This window comes from Salvelinus fontinalis, chromosome 6 (assembly GCF_029448725.1).
Source record: "Salvelinus fontinalis isolate EN_2023a chromosome 6, ASM2944872v1, whole genome shotgun sequence".
NCBI classification, from domain to species: Eukaryota; Metazoa; Chordata; class Actinopteri; order Salmoniformes; family Salmonidae; genus Salvelinus; species Salvelinus fontinalis.
The window spans coordinates 30,018,123-30,037,989 of NC_074670.1; the positions used below are offsets into that span (position 1 = coordinate 30,018,123).

At 42.5% G+C, this 19,867-nt stretch overlaps 1 protein-coding gene across 1 annotated transcript in view; it reads left to right on the top strand.

The window, feature by feature from the left end:
* Positions 1-19,867, top strand: part of LOC129857599 (integrin alpha-8-like) — a 62,112-nt gene that overhangs the window by 38,394 nt on the left and 3,851 nt on the right. The window contains exons 23-29 of the mRNA XM_055926029.1: positions 360-440; positions 1,507-1,612; positions 2,245-2,403; positions 12,550-12,663; positions 12,746-12,859; positions 12,987-13,088; positions 19,696-19,818. Coding sequence (XP_055782004.1) covers positions 360-440; positions 1,507-1,612; positions 2,245-2,403; positions 12,550-12,663; positions 12,746-12,859; positions 12,987-13,088; positions 19,696-19,818 — 799 coding nt within the window. The remainder of the gene's footprint in view (positions 1-359; positions 441-1,506; positions 1,613-2,244; positions 2,404-12,549; positions 12,664-12,745; positions 12,860-12,986; positions 13,089-19,695; positions 19,819-19,867) is intronic.

The following is a 19,867-nucleotide window of genomic DNA, read 5'->3' on the forward strand; positions in this document are numbered from 1 at the left end:
TGACAGACACACACACACACACACACACACACACACACACACACACACACACACACACACACACACACACACACACACACACACACACACACTGCTGAAGAGCTGTGACACACACAACTGTAAAAAGGAACCAGAATTCTGAGTATTTCTGTGGCTTTCCCAAACAAAGGGCGTCGAGACAGATGACCGGAGGAAAACAGACGAGACAAAACATTGACTGTTCACCTCGCCACAAACACATGGTCATTCACTCATTTATTCACACACGCGCACATGCACACACACCATACATCGTCAGGCCATGGTGCAGACTCTACATCCGAACATCTTTACTGACTCGTGTGCCTCTTATCTTACAGTTCAAACGAAGACAACTCCAAGAGCAACCCAGTCAGTCTGTCTCTCTCCATCTCTGCCAGAGCTCAGCTAGACCTGAGGGGGTGAGTGATACATCTCTGTTCTGGTTGATCTTTTCTCTAACCCTGTGACAGTAGAATATCTTTGCTCTGATTGATGCACTTTGTTGTCATACAGTGTATCTCTTTGTCTCATGCCATGTAGGTGAGACAGGCTCACATAGTTTGCTGTATTTATATTGCTCAGTGTGGTTGAGTCTGTGTATGTTATACATGTATGTGTATGTTAGTTGTGTATGTTAGTCTGTGTATGCTAATCATGTATGTGTATGTTAGTCTGCGTATGTTAATCATGTATGTGTATTTTATGTTGTGTATGTTAGTCTGTGTATGCTAATCATGCACACTTGGGCCAGTGCTAGTGCTACTTGGTCACACACACACACACACACACATGCTTACACACACACATGCTTGCACACACATACACACATGCGCTTGCATACACACACACACACACACACACACACACACACACACACACACGCACACACACGTTTGATTTACTAGCCTTGTGGGGAACAAAACATTGATTCCCATTCAAACTCCTATTTTCCCTAACCGTTAACCTAACCCTAACCTTAACGCTAAGCTTAACCCCTAACCCTAAAACTAAACCTTACCCTAACTCCTAAGCCTAACCCCTAATGCTAATTGTAACCCTAACTCCCAAGCCTAAAATAGCCTTTTTCCTTGTCAGTCCCCACTTGTCTAAATGTTCTTTGTTGTACTATCCCCCCACACACACAAACACACTTCAAAGCCTGGACCCCAGAGTTACTTGGCTGGGTCTAAGGAAGTTGTACACACAAACAGACAGTGATCCGTGGGGGGGGGGGGGGCTGTGGGTGTGGGGGACTGGAAGGCGGGAGGTTAAGGCCCAACCGGCGTTGGGTAAGTTGTGTTTGGCAGCGGAGTGGCGAGTGGCTTGGTGTTCACCCCCCAAGTTGTCCTGGGCGTTGTAAATAATTTGTTCTCCATATCATTTGTTCTCATACTCTCTCTCTTCTCTTTCTTTCTCTATCGCTCCTCTTTTTCTTTCTTTCTCTCTCCCATCTCTCTCTCTGCCTCTCTCTCTCTCCCTTTCCAGGGTGTGTCATCCCTCTCAGGTGGTTCTTCCGTTTCCTCACTGGGAGCCCAAAGAGAAGCCGGTCAAAGAGGATGACGTAGGACCCCAGGTCACACACATCTACGAGGTACATACACACACAGTAAAAGCAGTAGCCCTGTAAGTACTGGCTCCTGTCTGATCAAAGGCCTCCTGAACAGTGGTAATTACTGTCATAAAAGAAGAGAGAGAGAGGGGGGGTGGAGGGATAAGAGGGGGGATCAGACGTGTGTGTGTGTGTGTGTGTGTGTGTGTGTGTGTGTGTGTGTGTGTGTGTGTGTGTGTGTGTGTGTGTGTGTGTGTGTGTGTGTGTGTGTGTGTGTGTGTGTGTGTGTGTGTGTGTGTGTGTGTGTGTGTGTTGAAGATGCAGTGAAGGGGGACATCTGCTGGATGTCTGCAGGGTTTGGGGCTGCAGTGCTCCTGTCCTGCAGTCTGTCCAGCTGGTTATAGTTAGGTCGGCCAGAGTTTCTCTCTCCGAGAATTCCTGCCTGGAGCACTGAGACCATGTCCTGTTTTGGTGACTCACCATCATCACCCTAGAATTAATGAGTGTGTGGAAAGGGGCTAAGCTGAGTGGCTTGATGTTCTCATACTCTCTCGCTCTCACTCTCTTTCTTTCTTCTTCCCTCTACTCCCCCCCCCCCTCTCTCTCCATCTCCTCTCTCTCTTCTTCTCATCTCTTTGTCTCTCCTCTCTCTCTTTTCCCTCTTACTCTCTCAGCTCCATAACTCAGGTCCCAGTAGTATCCGGGAGGCGGAGCTCCAGGTGGGCTGGCCCTCTCGTTTCCGTGACGAACACCTGCTCTACGCTCTGGAGGTTCTAACAGATGGACCAATCAGCTGCCGGAGCAACACCAGCCTCAACCCCCTGGGCCTACAGGTAACACAACCACACCTCCTGCTGAGACTGGACACGACACTATACTCATGCACTGATGTTCTATATTTATTAACCTGTATTGGTCTCCAATGCTTTAGAAACAATGGCATATATGCTTTTGTGAAATTACAGCTCAGTGTACTGACCCGATCTAGCATTGATGTAGCTTGGTTCTTCTCATAATAAAATAGGGTAACCGGATGTAATCTACCGTCTGGCTTATGTTTGTGATGATGACTGAGGAATGTGCTTTAATGATGACAGGACAAAGTTACTCATTCCATGTTTATTGAAGACTGTAGGAGGACGGAGAGGGTCTAGTGGAGTCGGCCCATAGCAGGGTTGGTGGTGAAGAGCAGGATGCCAGTAAAGACATTGTGGTTGCAGTTGTCATCATACAGCCCCCAGCCCTTAGGAAGCCTTAAGTACACCAGATCATCTTTCTCTAGCTCCAGAGCCACGGCACCTGTCATGTACTCATAACCACCATGGAAGTTGTCCTGGACGTTGTATATCATTTGCTCTCCATTTTTGACCAAGTTAACACCCATTTTCTGTCCAGGCTCTCGGCCCATGGAGGTGAATGTGAAGTAGTAGACTCCTTTCACTGGTGCTGAGAACATACCTGTATCAGAGGGGAAGCAGGGAGAGATCAGCACTATCCGTCTCTCTTAGGCACTGTAGCAGCCTGTTAGTGGTTGGGGTCTGTGCCAGTAGCTGGCCCCTGTGGGCACCACAGGCGTCCAGTGGCACCTTAATTGGGTAGGACGGCTCATAGTAATGACTGTAACGGACTAAACTGAATGGTATCGAACACATCAAACACATACCATTCCATTCACGCCATTCCAGACATTATTATGATCCGTCCTCCCCTCAGCAGCCTCCTGTGGTGGACACGTGAGCATGGAGATTGTGTGTTTATGTTTATACCTTTATCTGAGTTGTAGATGTATTGCTGTGTGGGTGAACCTGTAGTATTGTTACTGTGTGCGTTTCATCTGTAGTGTTGTCGGCGTAAGCTGTACCTGAGTTTGGGTCGTAACCGTTGCCGATGTTGGTGAAGACTTTTTCATAGACCAGAGTGATCTCAGTTTGAAAGGGTCCCACATATCCTGAGTCCGTCAAAGCAACAGAAAAGGCCACCTGTCTTCTGTCTGCGAATACATGAGAATGAATTCAATCAAGCCCACCGTAATGTCTAAAATGTCTTCATTTCATACCACACTGTGGGTTTGATTGAATTGATCTGTTCTTACCTAGCCTCAGTTCCTCCACCTGGCTCTCAGCGACACTCAATCTTGCCTCCAGGGCTGAAAAAGCAAGAAAATAATATCTTAATGAACTGATACTCTGAGGTAGCTTTGTTGTCATTGCTGTGCTTAGATACATCCTGATTAGATGAGTCAGCGGTTCAGGAGAGTGATTGTAGCCTTGCTCTTATTAGTGCAGCATAGTTACATGTATTCTCTTTCTCCAGCTCCGCTACTTGCCTCTCACTGGTTGTCACTCTGCTCCCCAAGGCTAACAGTTCTGCTGCTTGGGCTGGAATCATGCACGTCAATATCCAGAGGTGTTCATCTTTTTCTTAACAATTTACTACTCATTACCTGCATTCTTTTTCTTCAACTCTGCCACCTGGCTCTCACTGGTTGTCACTCTGTTCTTCAAGTCTGACAGTTCTGCTGCTTGGGCTGAAATTATATCAATATTTTAGAGAGGCAATAGACAATATCCAGAGCTGTGATTTTTTTTTTTTTTTTTATTCTATTGAACAAATTATTTACTTTTTCTAAGTTCATTATTACCTGCATTCTCTTTCTTCAGTTCCTCCAGCTTGCTCTCATTGGCTGTCACTCTGGTCCTCAAGGCTAACACAAGTGAATTTCCAGAAATGTTCATCTTTCCAGTGACTTATTTGACTAAAAATTTTCCAGAACTAATTGCTTATCATCATTACCTGCATTATTTTTCTCCAGTTCTGCCACATGGCTCTCACTGACTGTCACTCTGGCCTCCAGGGCTAGAAGATCATTTATGCAAGAAAATAATTTATGATGAAAATGAAAAGCCATGATGTAGCTTTGTTACATCGCTTTGTTTTTTCATATCTTGAAATGAGCTGAATGTTATTATGTTCAGGGGACGAATACATGTAGTCATTCTTATAAGTGAAACATTTGAGGCACCTGCATTCTCTTTCTTCAGTTCTGCCATCTGCCTTTCGCTGGCTGTCAATCTGGTGTCCAGGGCTGAAATAGTATAAAAAATAATTAACAGTAAAAATGGTTATTAAACACACACTTTCGCACAATATATCTTACCTGCATTTTCTTTCTTCAGTTCAGCTACCTGACTCTCACTGGTTGTCAATCTGTTCTTCAATTCTGACAGTTCTGCTGCTTGGGCTGAAATTATATAAACATTGTAGAGAGGCAATAAACAATATCCAGAGCTGTGATTTTTTTCTATTGAGTAAATTATTAACTCAATAGTTTTTCAAAACACTTCTTGTTACCTGCATTGTGTTTCTTCAGTTCTGCCACCTGGCTCTGAAGTGTTGTCACTCTGCCACCCAAGGATAACAGTTCAGCTGCTTGGTCTTGAATCATATGAGTCAATATCCAAAGTTGTTAATCTTTCTAGGCAATTAATTATTAACAGAATTATTTTCAATGCACATGTTATCATTACCTGCATTCACTTTCTCCAGCTCCTCCCCCTGGCTCTCACTGGCTGTCACTCTGGCCTCCAGGGCTAGAAAATAGTTTATGCAGGAACATCATTTATGATTACATTTTTTTAAATTAAGATGTAGCTTTATCATATCCTGAAATAAGCCGAATCATGTTAAATTGAGACCTATACATAGTCGTTCTTATAAGTAAAGATGCACGACATTGCCAAAAGTATGTGGACACCTGCTCATTGAACATCTCATTCCAAAATCATGGGCATTAATATGGGGTTGTTCCACCCTTTGCTGCTACAACAGCCTCCACTCTTCTGGGAAGGCTTTCCATTAGATGTTGAAACATTGCTGCAGGGACTTGCTTCCATTCAGCAGCAAGAGCATTAGTGAGGTCCGGCAATGATTTTGGGTGATTAGGCCTGGCTCGCAGTCGGCGTTCCAATTCATCCCGAAGGTGTTCGATGGGGTTGAGGTTAGGGCTCTGTGCAGGCCAGTCAAGTTCTTCCACACCGATCTCGACAAACCTTTTCTGTATGGACCTTGCTTTGGGCACAGGGGCATTGTCATGCTGAAACAGGAAAGGGCCTTCCCCAAACTGTTGTCACGAAGTTGGAGGCACAGACTCATTTAGAATGTAATTGTATGATGTAGCGTTAAGATTTAATTTCACTAGATCTAGCTCGAACCATGAAAAACTGCCCCAGACCATTATACCTCTTCCACCAAACTGTACAGTCAGCATTATGCATTGGGGCAGGTAGCGTTCTCCTGGCATCCGCCAAACCCAGATTCGTCCATCGGACTGCCAGATGGTGAAGCGTGATTCATTTGTCCAGAGAACGTGTTTCCACTGCTCCAGAGTCCAATGGTGGCGAGCTTTACACCCCTCCAGCCGACGCTTGGCACGTTGCATGGTGATCTTAGGCTTGTGTGCAGCTGTTCGGCCACAGAAACCCATTTCATGAAGCTCCCGACTAACAGTTCTTGTGCTGGCGTTGCTTCCAGAGGCAGTTTGGAACTCAGTAGTGAGTGCTGCAACCAAGGACAGACGATTTTTATGCGCTACATGCTTCAGCACTAAGCGGTCCCGTTCTGTGAGCTTGTGTGGCCTACCACTTAGCAGCTGAACCGTTGTTGCGCCTAGACGTTTCCACTTCACAATAACAGAACTCGGGGCAGCTCTAGCAGGGCACAAATCTGACGAACTGACTTGTTGGAAAGGTGGCATTCTATGACGGTGCCACGTTGAAAGTCACAGAGCTCTTCAGTAAGGCCATTCTACTGCCAATGTTTGTCTATGGAGATTGCATGGCTGTGTGCTCGATTTTTATACACCTGTCAACAACGGTGTGGTTGAAATAGCCAAATCCACTAATTTGAAGGGGTGTCCACATACTTTTGTATATATAGTGTACATAGTCACCTGCGTTCTTTCCCTTCAGTTCTGCCACATGACTCTCACTGACTGTCACTCTGGCCTCCAGGGCTAGAAAATAATGCATACAAGAAAACAATCAACTGTGATGTAGCTTTGTTACATCGCTTTGCTTTATTACGTCCTAACAGCTGAATCATGTTCAGGTGAGGCACAGGTGTCACCTGTATTCTTTCCCATCAGTTCTGCCACCTGGTTCTCACTGGCTGTCACTCTGGCCTCCAGGACTAGAAGATAATTTATGCAAGAAAATCATTTATTTAGAAAATGATGTAACTTTGTTACATCACTTTGGTTTTTCATATCTTGAAATGAGCGTAATCTTATTATGTGCAGGTGAAGAATACATGTAGTCGTTCTTATAAGTGAAACATTTTAGTCGCCTGCGTTCTCTTTCTTCAGTTCTGCCACCTGGCTCTGAAGGGTTGTCACTCTGCTCTCCAAGGATAACAGTTGTGCTGCTTGGTCTTTAATCATATGAGTCAATATCCAAAGTTAATCTTTCTAGGCAATTAATTATTAACCTAAGTATTTTCAATTCACATGACATTACCTGCATTCACTTTCTCCAGCTCCTCCACCTGGCTCTCACTGGCTGTCACTCTGGCCTCCAGGGCTAGAAAATAGTTTATGCAGGACCAAAATGTATGATATAAAAGGTTAAACCAAGATGTAGCTTTATATACGTGGTAGTTCTTATAAGTAAAGATAAATAGTCACCTGCGTTCTTTCCCTTCAGTTCTGCCACATGACTCTCACTGACTGTCACTCTGGCCTCCAGGGCTAGAAAATAATGCATACAAGAAAACAATCAACTGTGATGTAGCTTTGTAACATCGCTTTGCTTGGTTACATCCTAACATTAGCTGTAGCTTTGTTACATCGCTTTGCTTGGTTACATCCTAACATTAGCTGTAGCTTTGTAACATCACTTTGCTTGGTTACATCCTAACATTAGCTGTAGCTTTGTAACATCGCTTTGCTTGGTTACATCCTAACATTAGCTGAATCATGTGCAGGTGACGCGTACATGCATTAGCTCGGATAAGTAAAACATTTTAGTCACCTGCATTTTTTGACATCAGCTCTGCCACCTGGCTCTCACTGGCTGTCACTGTGTTCTCCAGGGCTGACAGTTCTGCTGCTTGATCTGGAATTATAGAAATCTAGTAAAGAGGAAAAAGGCATTGTCCAGAACTGTGATAATTCTTTTATTCTATTGAGCAAATTATTAACTCAATAGTTCATCAGAACACATTTAATTATTACCTGCATTCTCTTTCTTCAGTTCTGTCATCTGGCTCTGAAGGGCTGTTAGTTGGCTTCCCAGGGATAACATTAGTGCTGCTTGGCCTGGAATTATATAAATATAGTAGACGATATGTCACATCCATATGTAATAGGCAATATCCAATATGTTGTTGTTGTTTCTATCGAGAAAGTTAACTCAATATATATTTTTTAAAACATCTTGTTATTACCTGTATTCTGTTTCTTCAAGTCTTCCACCTGGCTCTCACTGGCTGTCACTCTGGCCTCCAGGTCTATCATTTTTTTATGACAAAAACAATAAACCCTGATGTAGCTGTGTTACATCACATTGCTTTTCATGTCCTGAAATGAGCTGAGTCATGTTCAGGTGAGGAATATACAGTATGTAGTAGTTCTTATAAGTAAAACATTTGAGTCACCTGCATTCTTTCCCTTCAGATCATTCAGCTGGCTCTCACTGGCTGTCAATCTGGCCTCCAGGGCTGAAGTAGTATGAAAGTAATTAACAGTAAATTAACAGAAAAACACGCCTGCACAATATAGCTTATCTTACTGTACCTGCATTCTCTTTCTTCAGTTCCACCACCTGACTCTCACTGGCTGTCACTCTGGCCTCCAAGACTAAAATCATAGAGTTGGAAAATGTAGAATGCTTTATTAGTTGCAAGTGTTATTTACTGTCAGAATACATGAGGGTGAAGTTTATATTAGTGTTTTACCTGCATTCTCTTTCTTCACTTCGTCCACCTGGCTCTCACTGGCTGTCATTCTGGCCTCCAGGGCTGAAGTAGCATGAAAATAAACATTGCTGAACATATCGACCATTACTCTTTTTTGTGACCAAATTATAATTGTTTTAGTTATTTATTTGTTGGGGGAGATTACAGGTACATTATCCATTTCGAAAGTATATGTTTATAAAACTTGTAACCGTAAGCTGCCGCTCAACAATAACAAAAAACTGTAAGAAATACATACAAAAAATAAATAGTAAATTCAGTATAAACAGGAACATAAAAAAGTGGGCATCCCCCAACTTCCCATCCCATTCCCCCAGCCAACATGTCTCCATACAACTACCCCTACCCCCATGTTTCCCACCACTTCCCAACCCCCCTAGCAACAAGGGTTGCTCGTCAGTCGCCCACCATGGCGACCATAGAAAACCCTCCCCATACCACCCCTTCCCCATGGGGCTGAAAGTAAAGAAAGTAAAACAAATATTGAAATAGGTGTATATATATATATATATAATGCCTTCAGAAAGTGTTCCCACCCCTCTACTTTTTCCAAATTTTGTTGTGTTACAGCCTGAATTAAACATTTATTAAATTGAGATATTGTGTCGCTGACCTACACACAATACCGCATAATGTCAACGTGGAATTTTGTTTGTAGAATTTTTTTTTAATTAATAGAAAATGTTAAGCTGAAATGTCTTCAGTTAATAAGTATTCAACCCCTTTGTTATAGCAAGCCTAAATAAGTTCAGGACTAAAAAAATGTGCTTCGCAAATTGCATAATAAATTGCATTGACTCATTCCGTGTTCAATAATATTGGTTAACATGATTTTTGAATGACTACATCGTCTCTGTACCCCACACATATAATTATCTGTAAGGTCCCTCAATCGAGTAGTGAATTTCAAGCACAGATTCAGCCTCAAAGACCAGGGAGGTTTTTCAATGCTTTGCAAAGAAGGGCACCGATTGGTAGATGTGCACAAATAAAAAAAGCAGACGCTGAATATCCCTTTGAGCATTTTGAAGTTATTAATTAGGCTTTGGGTGGTGTATCAATACATCCAGTCACTACAAGATATAGGAGTCCTTCCTAACTCAGTTGTAGGAGAGGAAGGAATCGAATCCAGGCTGTTTCACATCCAGCAGTGATTGGGTGTCCCATAGGGCGGCACACAATTGGCCCAACGTCGTCCGGGGTTGGCCGGTGTAGGCTGTCATTATAAATAAGAATTTGTTCTGAACTGACTTGCCTAGTTAAATAAAAAAATATATAAAAAAGGCCATGAGGCCAATGGTGATTTTAAAACAGTTACAGAGTTTAATGGCTGTGATAGGAGAACTGAAGATGGATCAACAACATTGTAGTTACTCCACAATACTAAACTAATTGACAGAGTGAAAAGAAGGAAGCCTGTGCAGAATAAAAATATAACAAAACTTGCATCTTTTTTGCAACAAGGCACTTAAATAATATTGCAAAATAATTGGCAAAGAAATGAACTTTTTGTCCTGAATACAAATCGTTATATTTGGGGGAAATCCATCACAACACATCACTGAGTACCACTCTTCATATTTTCAAGCATCATGATATGGGTCATGTTATGGGTATACTTGTCATCGGCAAGGACTGGGGAGTTTTTTTTGTTTGTTAATAAAATAAACGGAATACAGCTATAAGCACAGGCTAAGTCCTAGAGGAAAACCTGCTTCCGTCTACTTTCCAACAGACACTGGGAGATGAATTCACCTTTCAGTAGAACAATAATCTAAAACACAAGGCCAAATCTACACTGGAGTTGCTTACCAAGACGACATTGAATGTCTAGTTACAGTTTTGACTTGCTATAGACGTTCAAACCGATTTAAGACTTGAAAATGTCTGTCTAGCAATGATCAACAATCAACTTGACAGAGCTTGATGAATAAAAAAAGTATAATGTGCAAATATTGTACAATCCAGGTGTGCAAAGCTCTTAGAGACTTTCCCAAAAACATTCACAGCTGTAATCGCTGACTAAGGTGCTTCTACAAAGTATCGACTCAGGGGTGTGCATATTTATGTAAATGAGATATTTCTGAATTTCTTTTTCAATAAATTTGCTAAAATGTCTGTCATTATGGGGTATTGTGTGTAGATGGGTGAGATTTTTTTGATATATTTTTTTATCCATTTTGAATTAGGCTTTAACACAACAAAATGTGGATAAGTCGAGGGCTATGAATACTTTCTGAAGGCACTTCTATAGCACCATTCATTTTCGCTGTTGATAATTCTCGCCCTATAACTTGTCAGTAGTAACTGTATCCACTGGTGAATTGGAAGAGAGTGAGGAGACCAGCAATGTGACCAGAGTTTTTTTAAATTACAAGTTCACTACTTCACTTACAGAATCTTATATCTCATATGCTAAAAAATGTGCTACAGCATGTTTATTCATAGTAGTCTCCTTATTACCTGCATTCTCTTTCTTCAGTTCCACCACCTGGCTCTCACTGTCGGTCACTCTGGCCTCCAGGGCTGAAATAGCATGAAAATATGTAGCTGAGATGCAGCTAAAACAATGCTTTATTTATTTCTCCCTAAAATTAGCTATGCTCATCTGAGGCACAGTAGTTCTTATAAAGTATACCTTTAAATAAAGATGGGAACCCCTGTGCTAAGCAATTCCTTTGCGGTAACTCTGGGCTGAAATCACAAGGGAATTTGTTTTGTACATTATCATAAAATGTCCAGCAAAATCCACAACTGTACATTTTCGATTAAGCTAATTAACTAAATCGTATTTTGTAAAATTAGCATTTTGTTATCCCCTTCATTCTAGATCTGTAAATGGAACGTCAGTATCACATTGGCACTCAGTCTGTTGTCTAGGTCTGTCAGTTCTGCTGCTTGAGCTTTAATGATAAAGATATACTGTAGCCTGTGTATGATCCATATCAGCAGGTGACTTTTCTATTTGGTGAATTATTATCTAAATCCATTTAAGAAATGACATCTAATGATGATTATATGTGTTCTGTCTTCAGCTTGACCACCCTGTCCCCCAGGACTGAAATGGCACCAACATAAATGTCCAAACTTACCAATCAATACAGAATGAGAGTTAAGCAAGCACTACCTACTTTCGCAGTGTGATCGGTTTCATTACCTGTATTATTACGTCAGGCTACCTTTGTTCTTTCTTTCTTTCTATGTCTATATGTGCATTATTACAGTACCTGTGTTTTTATTCTCCAACTTCTCTACTCGTTTCTGTGTGTTGTTCAGCATGAGTCTCAGGTGATTCAGCTCATCCCAGACAGCATCTATGGTAGTGAATAGAATGTTCTGGTCAATCTGATCCATCCCTCCTTTACTCTCTCCCTCAGCCCAGGCCCCAGACAGACAGAACCTCAGCACCAGCATAGCTGCAACACCCCTCATTTTGAATTATGCCTTAGTTCAATAGTAATATAATGTCTATGAGTCTCAGTACCAGCAAAAATAAGAGGGGAAAAAGCAGAATGGGGAATCTTTATAGAAACGCGTCAACAGGAACTAGCCCACTCCGTGAGAAGTCAACATGTGGTGGATGTAAAAGTAGCACCAAGGACATCTGATCAAACATCAAGAGAACCAGAGTAACCCTGAGCCCTGTGTTGTTTGGTCTCTTCTTTTTCCTCGAGGTAGAGAACTGACTACAAGGCTGCTGATCAGGCTACTAAACAGTGTGTCATCTACAATGTGTAGGCCTATGTATGCCTTGCAAAAGTGTTCATACCCATTGGATTTCTTCACATTTTATTGTGTTAGAAAGTGGGATTCAAATGGACTTCATTAGTTTAGGAGTAAAATTGGCTTAAAAAAATAACAGAAGTTACATGGGTATGAATACTTTAGCAAGGTACTGTAAGTGTGTATCTGTGGTGTTTTATGTTTAGATGATTGGTTGGTCTTAAAAGTGGCTTGTAATAATGCGACTTCATTTTCTCCTCTCTTTCTGTCTCTCTCTCTCTCAGACATCCTCTGTCCAGGACACTCCAGAATTGTTAGGCTTTCTGAGAAACAGTAGCTCTCCTCACCGCTACAGACGAGCCACCAACGCTGCCCAGCCCTACAGCAGCAAGACCCTGGTACTTACTTTCAGTGTCAGCTTGTTTGGTATACAGCAGCAGTTTTGGAATGTATATGAACTCTCTCTCTCCCTCTCTGTAGAACTGCAGTAACATCATTTGTCTAAGAGTTCTGTGTGTGGTCGGGCGGTTGGACCGTGGTCAGAGCGCTGTAGTCAAGATCCGCTCCCGACTCTGGGCTCACACCTTCCTCCAGGTGAGCACAAGCACACAAACATAAACCCAGACGTATGTACTACTGGGACTATTAGTATTATTGTATGTATTAATGTTATTATTAGTATTAAGAAATCAAGTATCTATAACATCTATTCACCTTGCAGAGACGTAACGACCCATACCTCCTCAACTCTACCGTGTCCTTCAGAGTGACGGCCCTGCCCTACCGCCTCCAACCCTCCTCCTTACCCCAACACACCACTTCAGTAAGATACCCCGAACACTAACTCATACCTCTACACTCTTAGAAGAAAAGGAACCTGGAAGAACCTTCTGAGATTCCAAAAATTGCCACACAGGGAACTTTTCCAGTTCAAAAAGTACTTAAGTACTTTACACCACTGCTCTTTGAGAAACCCCTGTTTAAAGGTTGAAACCGGAACCTTTTTGTGATGGGAGGGGTTCAATTTTGAACCTTTTCAATAATATATTGAGGCTGCGAGCCTATCAGAAGATTGGAGGCATGGCTTATTTGGCCACCCATTATGAGTAAATGTCATTCCTGCTCATCATGTTAAGTTTGTACACTGCATATTACATATTCTAATAAAATAATAATGATATTAACATTACTGATTACATATACATACAATACCTTTCAAAAGTTCGGGGTCACTTAGAAATGTCCTTGTTTTTGAAAGAGAAGCACATTTTTTTGTCCATTTAAAATAACATCAAATTGATCCGAAATACAGTAGACATAGTTAATGTTGTAAATTACTATTGTAGCCGGAAACGGCAGATTTTTTTATGGAATATCTACATAGGCGTTCAGAGGCCCATTATCAGCAACCGTCACTCCTGTGTTCCAATGGCACGTTGTGTTAGCTAATCCAAGTTTATCATTTTAAAAGGCTAATTGATCATTAGAAAACCCGTTTGCAATTATTTTAGCACAGCTGAAAACTGTTGTACTGATTAAAGAAGCAATAAAACTGTCCTTCTTTAGACTAGTTGAGTATCTGGAGCATCAGCACTTGTGGGTTCGATTACAGGCTCAAAATGGCCAGAAACAAAGACCTTTCTTCTGAAACTCGTCAGTCTATTCTTGTTCTGAGAAATTAAGGCTATTCCATGTGAGAAGAAATTAAAGATCTCGTACAACGCTGTGTACTACTCCCTTCACAGAACAGCGCAAACTGACTCTAACCATAATAGAAAGAGGAGTGGGAGGCCCCGATGCACAACTGAGCAAGAGGACAAGTACATTAGAGTGTCTAGTTTGAGAAACAGATGCCTCACAAGTCCTCAACTGGCAGCTTCATTAAATAGTACCCGCAAAACACCACTTTATGCGATGTGCAATGTAGGGAACACCGGAAGAAGAATTATAATTTAAATACCATAATGAATTATTGTAATGATTGTTTATGTGTCAATTAATCCCATAAGGGATGGGTAGCCGATTTGACACGAAAAATAAAATGTAATTCATTTTATTCATATAGTTATAAAGTGGTAACTATTCCAACTTTGGGATTTGCATAGGCTCTTGAGGAGCTCATACACCTCTGTAAGCCCCATTGAAGCTACACAACTGTCAGTGTTCAACCTTAACATATGATGACAATAGAACAGATGTCAGAGGAAGACAGAGAGCGCCTTACCTTCTAATAAATCTCCTGGGGAGGATGGCTTCCCTCCAGAGTTCTATAAAGAATTTAGGGAGCTGTTGGTCCCCTACCTTATGGAGGTACTTAAAAAAGCTGGGGAGGACAACTGCTTTCCAGAGTCTTTCTCTCAAACAGTGATTACTGTAATCCACAAGAAAGGGAAAATCCCGCTAAAGTGCGCCTCCTCTCTCTTTAACACGGATTGTAAACTGGTCACCAAGACGCTATCTAAGAGACTGGAGTCATGTCTTCCCCTGTTGGCCAACCCAGATCAGACTGGCTTCATAATTAATAGATTGTCCTCCAATAATCTCAGAAGGTTCTTTAATATAATTCATCTTGCTAACAAAAACAAAATATCTAGTGTCACAGTCTCCCTCGATGCTGAAAAGGCCTTTGATAGGGTTGAATGGCAATACCTCTTTCGCGTCTTGGAAAAGTTTGGTTTAGGTACTGTGTTTGTAAATTTGATAAAATCACTCTACAAATCAACTAAACTAGGATTGCTACCAATGGGATTACCTCCTCCTCTTTCCCTCTCTATAGGGGGAATGGACAAGGTTGCCCAATTAGCCCCCACCTTTTTGCCCTCGCCATCGAACCTTTGGCTGAGGCTATTAGAACTTGCCCTGACATACATGGCTTTGAGGTGGGCCCCCATACCCATAAATTATCACTCTTTGCGGACGACCTTATCTTATTTCTAACAAACCCAGAACACTCCCTCTCTCACTTGCAGATCCTACTACAGTGTTATAGTTCTTTCTCTGGATATAAGGTCAATTTAGATAAAAGCGAAATCTTACCGTTGTCTGTCTTTGACCATCATACCATCAAGCACAAGTTTCCTTTTAGATGGTCGCCTATGGGCTTCACATATTTGGGCATAATGGTGGATGGTAACCTGAACAACCTCTATAAACTCAATCCGGCCAGCTTGTTGCAAAAGGTGGAGGGTGACCTTTGTAAATGGATGGACTTGCCTCACTCTACTGGGTAGAATCAATGTAATTAAAATGAATGTCCTCCCCAGATTTCTATATTTGTTTCAATCTCTCCCTATCCCTGTGCCCGCAGCATTCTTTTCCTCTCTCGACATGCTGACCAGACGGTATATCTGTCACGGCAAAACCTCTAGGGTTGGCCTGGATAAACTGACTCTTGATTACGGTCAAGGGGGCTTAAACCTCCTCAATTTTAGAATGTACTACTAGGCTGCACAGTCTAGGTTTCTGGCTCAGAGGTTTGACAATGGTGTCACGCCCTGACCTTAGAGAGCCTTTTTATGTCTCTAGTTGGTTTGGTCAGGGTGTGATTTGGGGTGGGCATTCTATGTTTTGTCCGGGTATGGTTCTCAATCAGGGACAGCTGTCTATCGTTGTCTCTGATTGGGAATCATACTTTTCCCCTCCTTTCAGTGTGGGTAGTTTTCTTTGTTTGTGGCACTATAGCCCTTAAGCTTCACGGTCGTTTTAGTTTGTTTCTTGTTTTGTTGGTGTATAATGTACGCTCACCACGCTGCGCTTTGGTCCAGTTCTTTCGACGGCCGTGACAAATGGTCCCTCTCCCTCATGGTTGAACATTGAAAAGTTTGAGGCAAATGATGACACTGGGGCAGAATTGTTTTACAAATGGGACAGAAAATCTGTAAAAACCATCACAGACAACCCTTTAATCATACATTCTGTCCTGGCATGGTGCAAACTGCATGAGCTGTTCAGACGAGAGGGATTTCTTTCCCCTAAAACCCCTTTATGGAACAATAGATTGATCCCTATGTTTTTCCAGAATAGTAACTTTAGACCATGGTCTGATAAGGGGATCACTCTTCTGGAACATTGTTATGAGGAAGGAGTTCTTATGTCTTTTGATCAGCAGAAACAGAAATACCACTTGCCTAACAGGGACTTCTTTAGCTACCTACAACTACGAAACTTTATTAGGGTGACTCTCAAGGGACAATGGAACCTACCTAAGATGTCACCTGTTGAACAACTCTGCCACGCAGACCAACCACTATTCAAGACCATTTCCCGTGATTACGATGCTCTTATGTCAGGACTAACACTGCCTGAGCTAGATAAACCCCGACTTAGATGGGAAAAAGATCTGGGTATTGATCTTGATGAGGGTCTATGGAGTGACCTATGCAGGGATGGTGTTACATACATACTCCAGATACAGACTGATCCAGTTTATTTTCCTCCATCAGCTCTATATCACCCCATCTAGACTGCACAAGTTCAACCCTGATATCTCCTCCCTATGTTTAAGATGTGGCTCAGATGAAGGAACATTCCTCCATTCCACTTGGCAGTGTTCAAACTACACGGTTTCTGGCAGGGGGTATGCGATACCATATCCTCAATTCACGGGATTGCCTTCCCTTTAGACCCGGAGGTCTGTCTACTGGGTAACTTTACTAACTCCAATCTTAGGCAAAGCCATACTATAAAGCTGACAGAAATATTGCTAGCGATTGCCAAGAAATGTATTGCCTTGAAATGGAAATCGGATTCCTCCCTGCCAGTTGCAATGTGGCTATCGGAAGTTAAAAGTTATATCCGACTGGAGAAAATCACTTACTGCTTGAGGAATAAGTTAGAGACATTTTACAGAATTTGGCAACCTTTTATTGACTAAATGGAGAATCTCACATCACATTGATTGAATCTCTATATAACCCTTTTATATAATTATTCACATGTAATGTACAGTATGTAGCTTACGGCAGGTATGTATATGATCCAATGTCTCTATTATTATTATTTTTATTTGACTCTTTATTATGACTTATTTATTTTATGTTTGTATATATAATTCTAATTCTTTTTTTTTTTAAATTACGCTCGTCTGTTACTGTCACTTTGTCACATTGCTGTCTAATATCTTTTCACTTTTGTTTTGAATGTTCTGAATTGGAAAATGCACAAATAAAATATATATTTTTTAAAATAACAGATGAACAGGAATGACATTTACCCCCTAAAAAGATCTATCTGAAAGCCACGCCCCTACTAAGCCATGCCTCCAGTCAAGGATTTTGCTACATTGAAACATTAAAGGTTCCTCCAAATCCAATCAAATGTTATTGGTCACATACACATGGTTAGCAGATGTTAATGCGAGTGTAGCGAAATGCTTGTGCTTCTAGTTCCGACCATGCAGTGATATCGAACAAGTAAACTAACAATTTCACAACTACCTTATACACACAAGTGTAAAGGAATGAATAAGAATATGTACATAAAGATATGTGGATGAGCGATGGCCGTGCGGCATAGGCAGATGCAGTAGATGGTATAGAGTACAGTATATACATATGAGATGAGTAATGTAGGGTTTGTAAACATTATATAAAGTGGCATTGTTTAAAGTGGCTAGTGATACATTTATTACATCCAATTTTTAATTATTAAAGTGGCTAGAGATAAGTCAGTATGTTGGCAGCAGCCACTCAATGTTAGTGATGGCTGTTTAACAGTCTGATGGCCTTGAGATAGAAGCTGTTTTTCAGTCTCTCGGTCCCAGCTTTGATGCACCTGTACTGACCTCGCCTTCTGGATGATAGCGGGGTGAACAGGCAGTGGCTCGGGTGGTTGTTGTCCTTGATGATCTTTTTGGCCTTCCTGTGACATCGGGTGGTGTAGGTGTCCTGGAGGGCAGGTAGTTTGCCCCCAGTAATGCGTTGTGCAGATCTCACTACCCTCTGACGAGCCTTACGGTTGTAGGCGGAGCAGTTGCCGTACCAGGCGGTTATACAGCCTGACAGGATGCTCTCGATTGTGCATCTGTAAAAGTTTGAGTGTTTTTGGTGACAAGCCGAATTTCTTCAGACTCCAGAGGTTGAAGAAGCACTGCTGCGCCTTCTTCACCACGCTGCCTGTGTGGGTGTACCTTGATGTGTACGCCGAGGAACTTAAAACTTTCCACCTTGTCCACTACTGTCCTGTCGATGTGGATAGGGGGCTGCTCCCTCTGCTGTTTCCTGAAGTCCACGATCATCTCCTTTGTTTTGTTGACATGGAGTGTGGTGTCAGGAAAATAACCTCACACTCAAAGGGCCCTCACCTCCTCCCTATAGGCCGTCTCGTCGTTGTTGGTAATCAAGCCTACCACTGTCGTGTCTTCTGCAAACTTGATGATTGAGTTGGAGGCGTGCATGGCCACGCAGTCATGGGTGAACAGGGAGTACAGGAGAGGGCTGAGAACGCACTCTTGTGGGGGCCCAGTGTTGAGGATCAGCGGGGTGGAGATGTTGTTTCCTACCCTCACCACCTGGGGGTGGCCCGTCAGGAAGTCCAGGACCCAGTTGCACAGGGTGGGGTTGAGACCCAGGGTCTCGAGCTTAATGACGAGTTTGGAGGGGACTATGGTGTTGAAATGCTGAGCTGTAGTCGATGAACAGCATTCTTACATAGGTATTCCTCTTGTCCAGATGGGTTAGGGCAGTGTGATTGCGATTGCATCGTCTGTGGACCTATTTGGGCGGTAAGCAAATTGGAGTGAGTCTAGGGTGTCAGGTAGGGTGGAGGTGATATGGTCCTTGATTAGTCTCTCAAAGCACTTCATGATGATGGAAGTGAGTGCTACGGGGCGATAGTCATTTAGCTCAGTTACCTTAGCTTTCTTGGGAACAGGAACATGTGAGGACAGCACACTGGGATAAAGATTGATTGAATATGTCCGTAAACACACCAGCCAGCTGGTCTGCGCATGCTCCAAGAACCTAACCATAGGTGCAAGTGTGAACCATTGATTACCAATGGTTCCTCAAGGAACTCCAGGGTTCTTAGTCACCACTAATTCTAAGAGTGTACCCTGCCCTACCGCCTCCAGCCCTTCTGCTTACCCCAACACACCACTTCAATAAGATACCCCTAACACTAACCCTTACCTCTACTCTGCCCTATAGCCTCCAGACCTCCTCCTTACCCCAACACACCACCAGTAAGATGTGACATCCACCCTAACTAGTACCTACAATAACCCTTACCCTGAACCCCATCCAGCCTGCAACTAACTGTGATTGTGTGTGTGTGTGTGTGTGTGTGTGTGTGTGTGTGTGTGTGTGTGTGTGTGTGTGTGTGTGTGTGTGTGTGTGTGTGTGTGTGTGTGTGTGTGTGTGTGTGTGTGTGTGTGTGTGTGTGTGTGTGTGTGTGTGTGTGTGTGTGTGTGTGTGTGTGTGTGTGTGTTATAGATGGGTACACTGGTACTGTGGGGGACTCCTGATGTGGCGTTTGCTGTTCCTCTGTGGGTCATCATCCTAGCTATCCTACTGGGACTGCTGGTCCTGGCCATGCTAACACTGGCTATGTGGAAGGTACACACACACACACACAAATACAGTACACACACACAATGACTTTAGT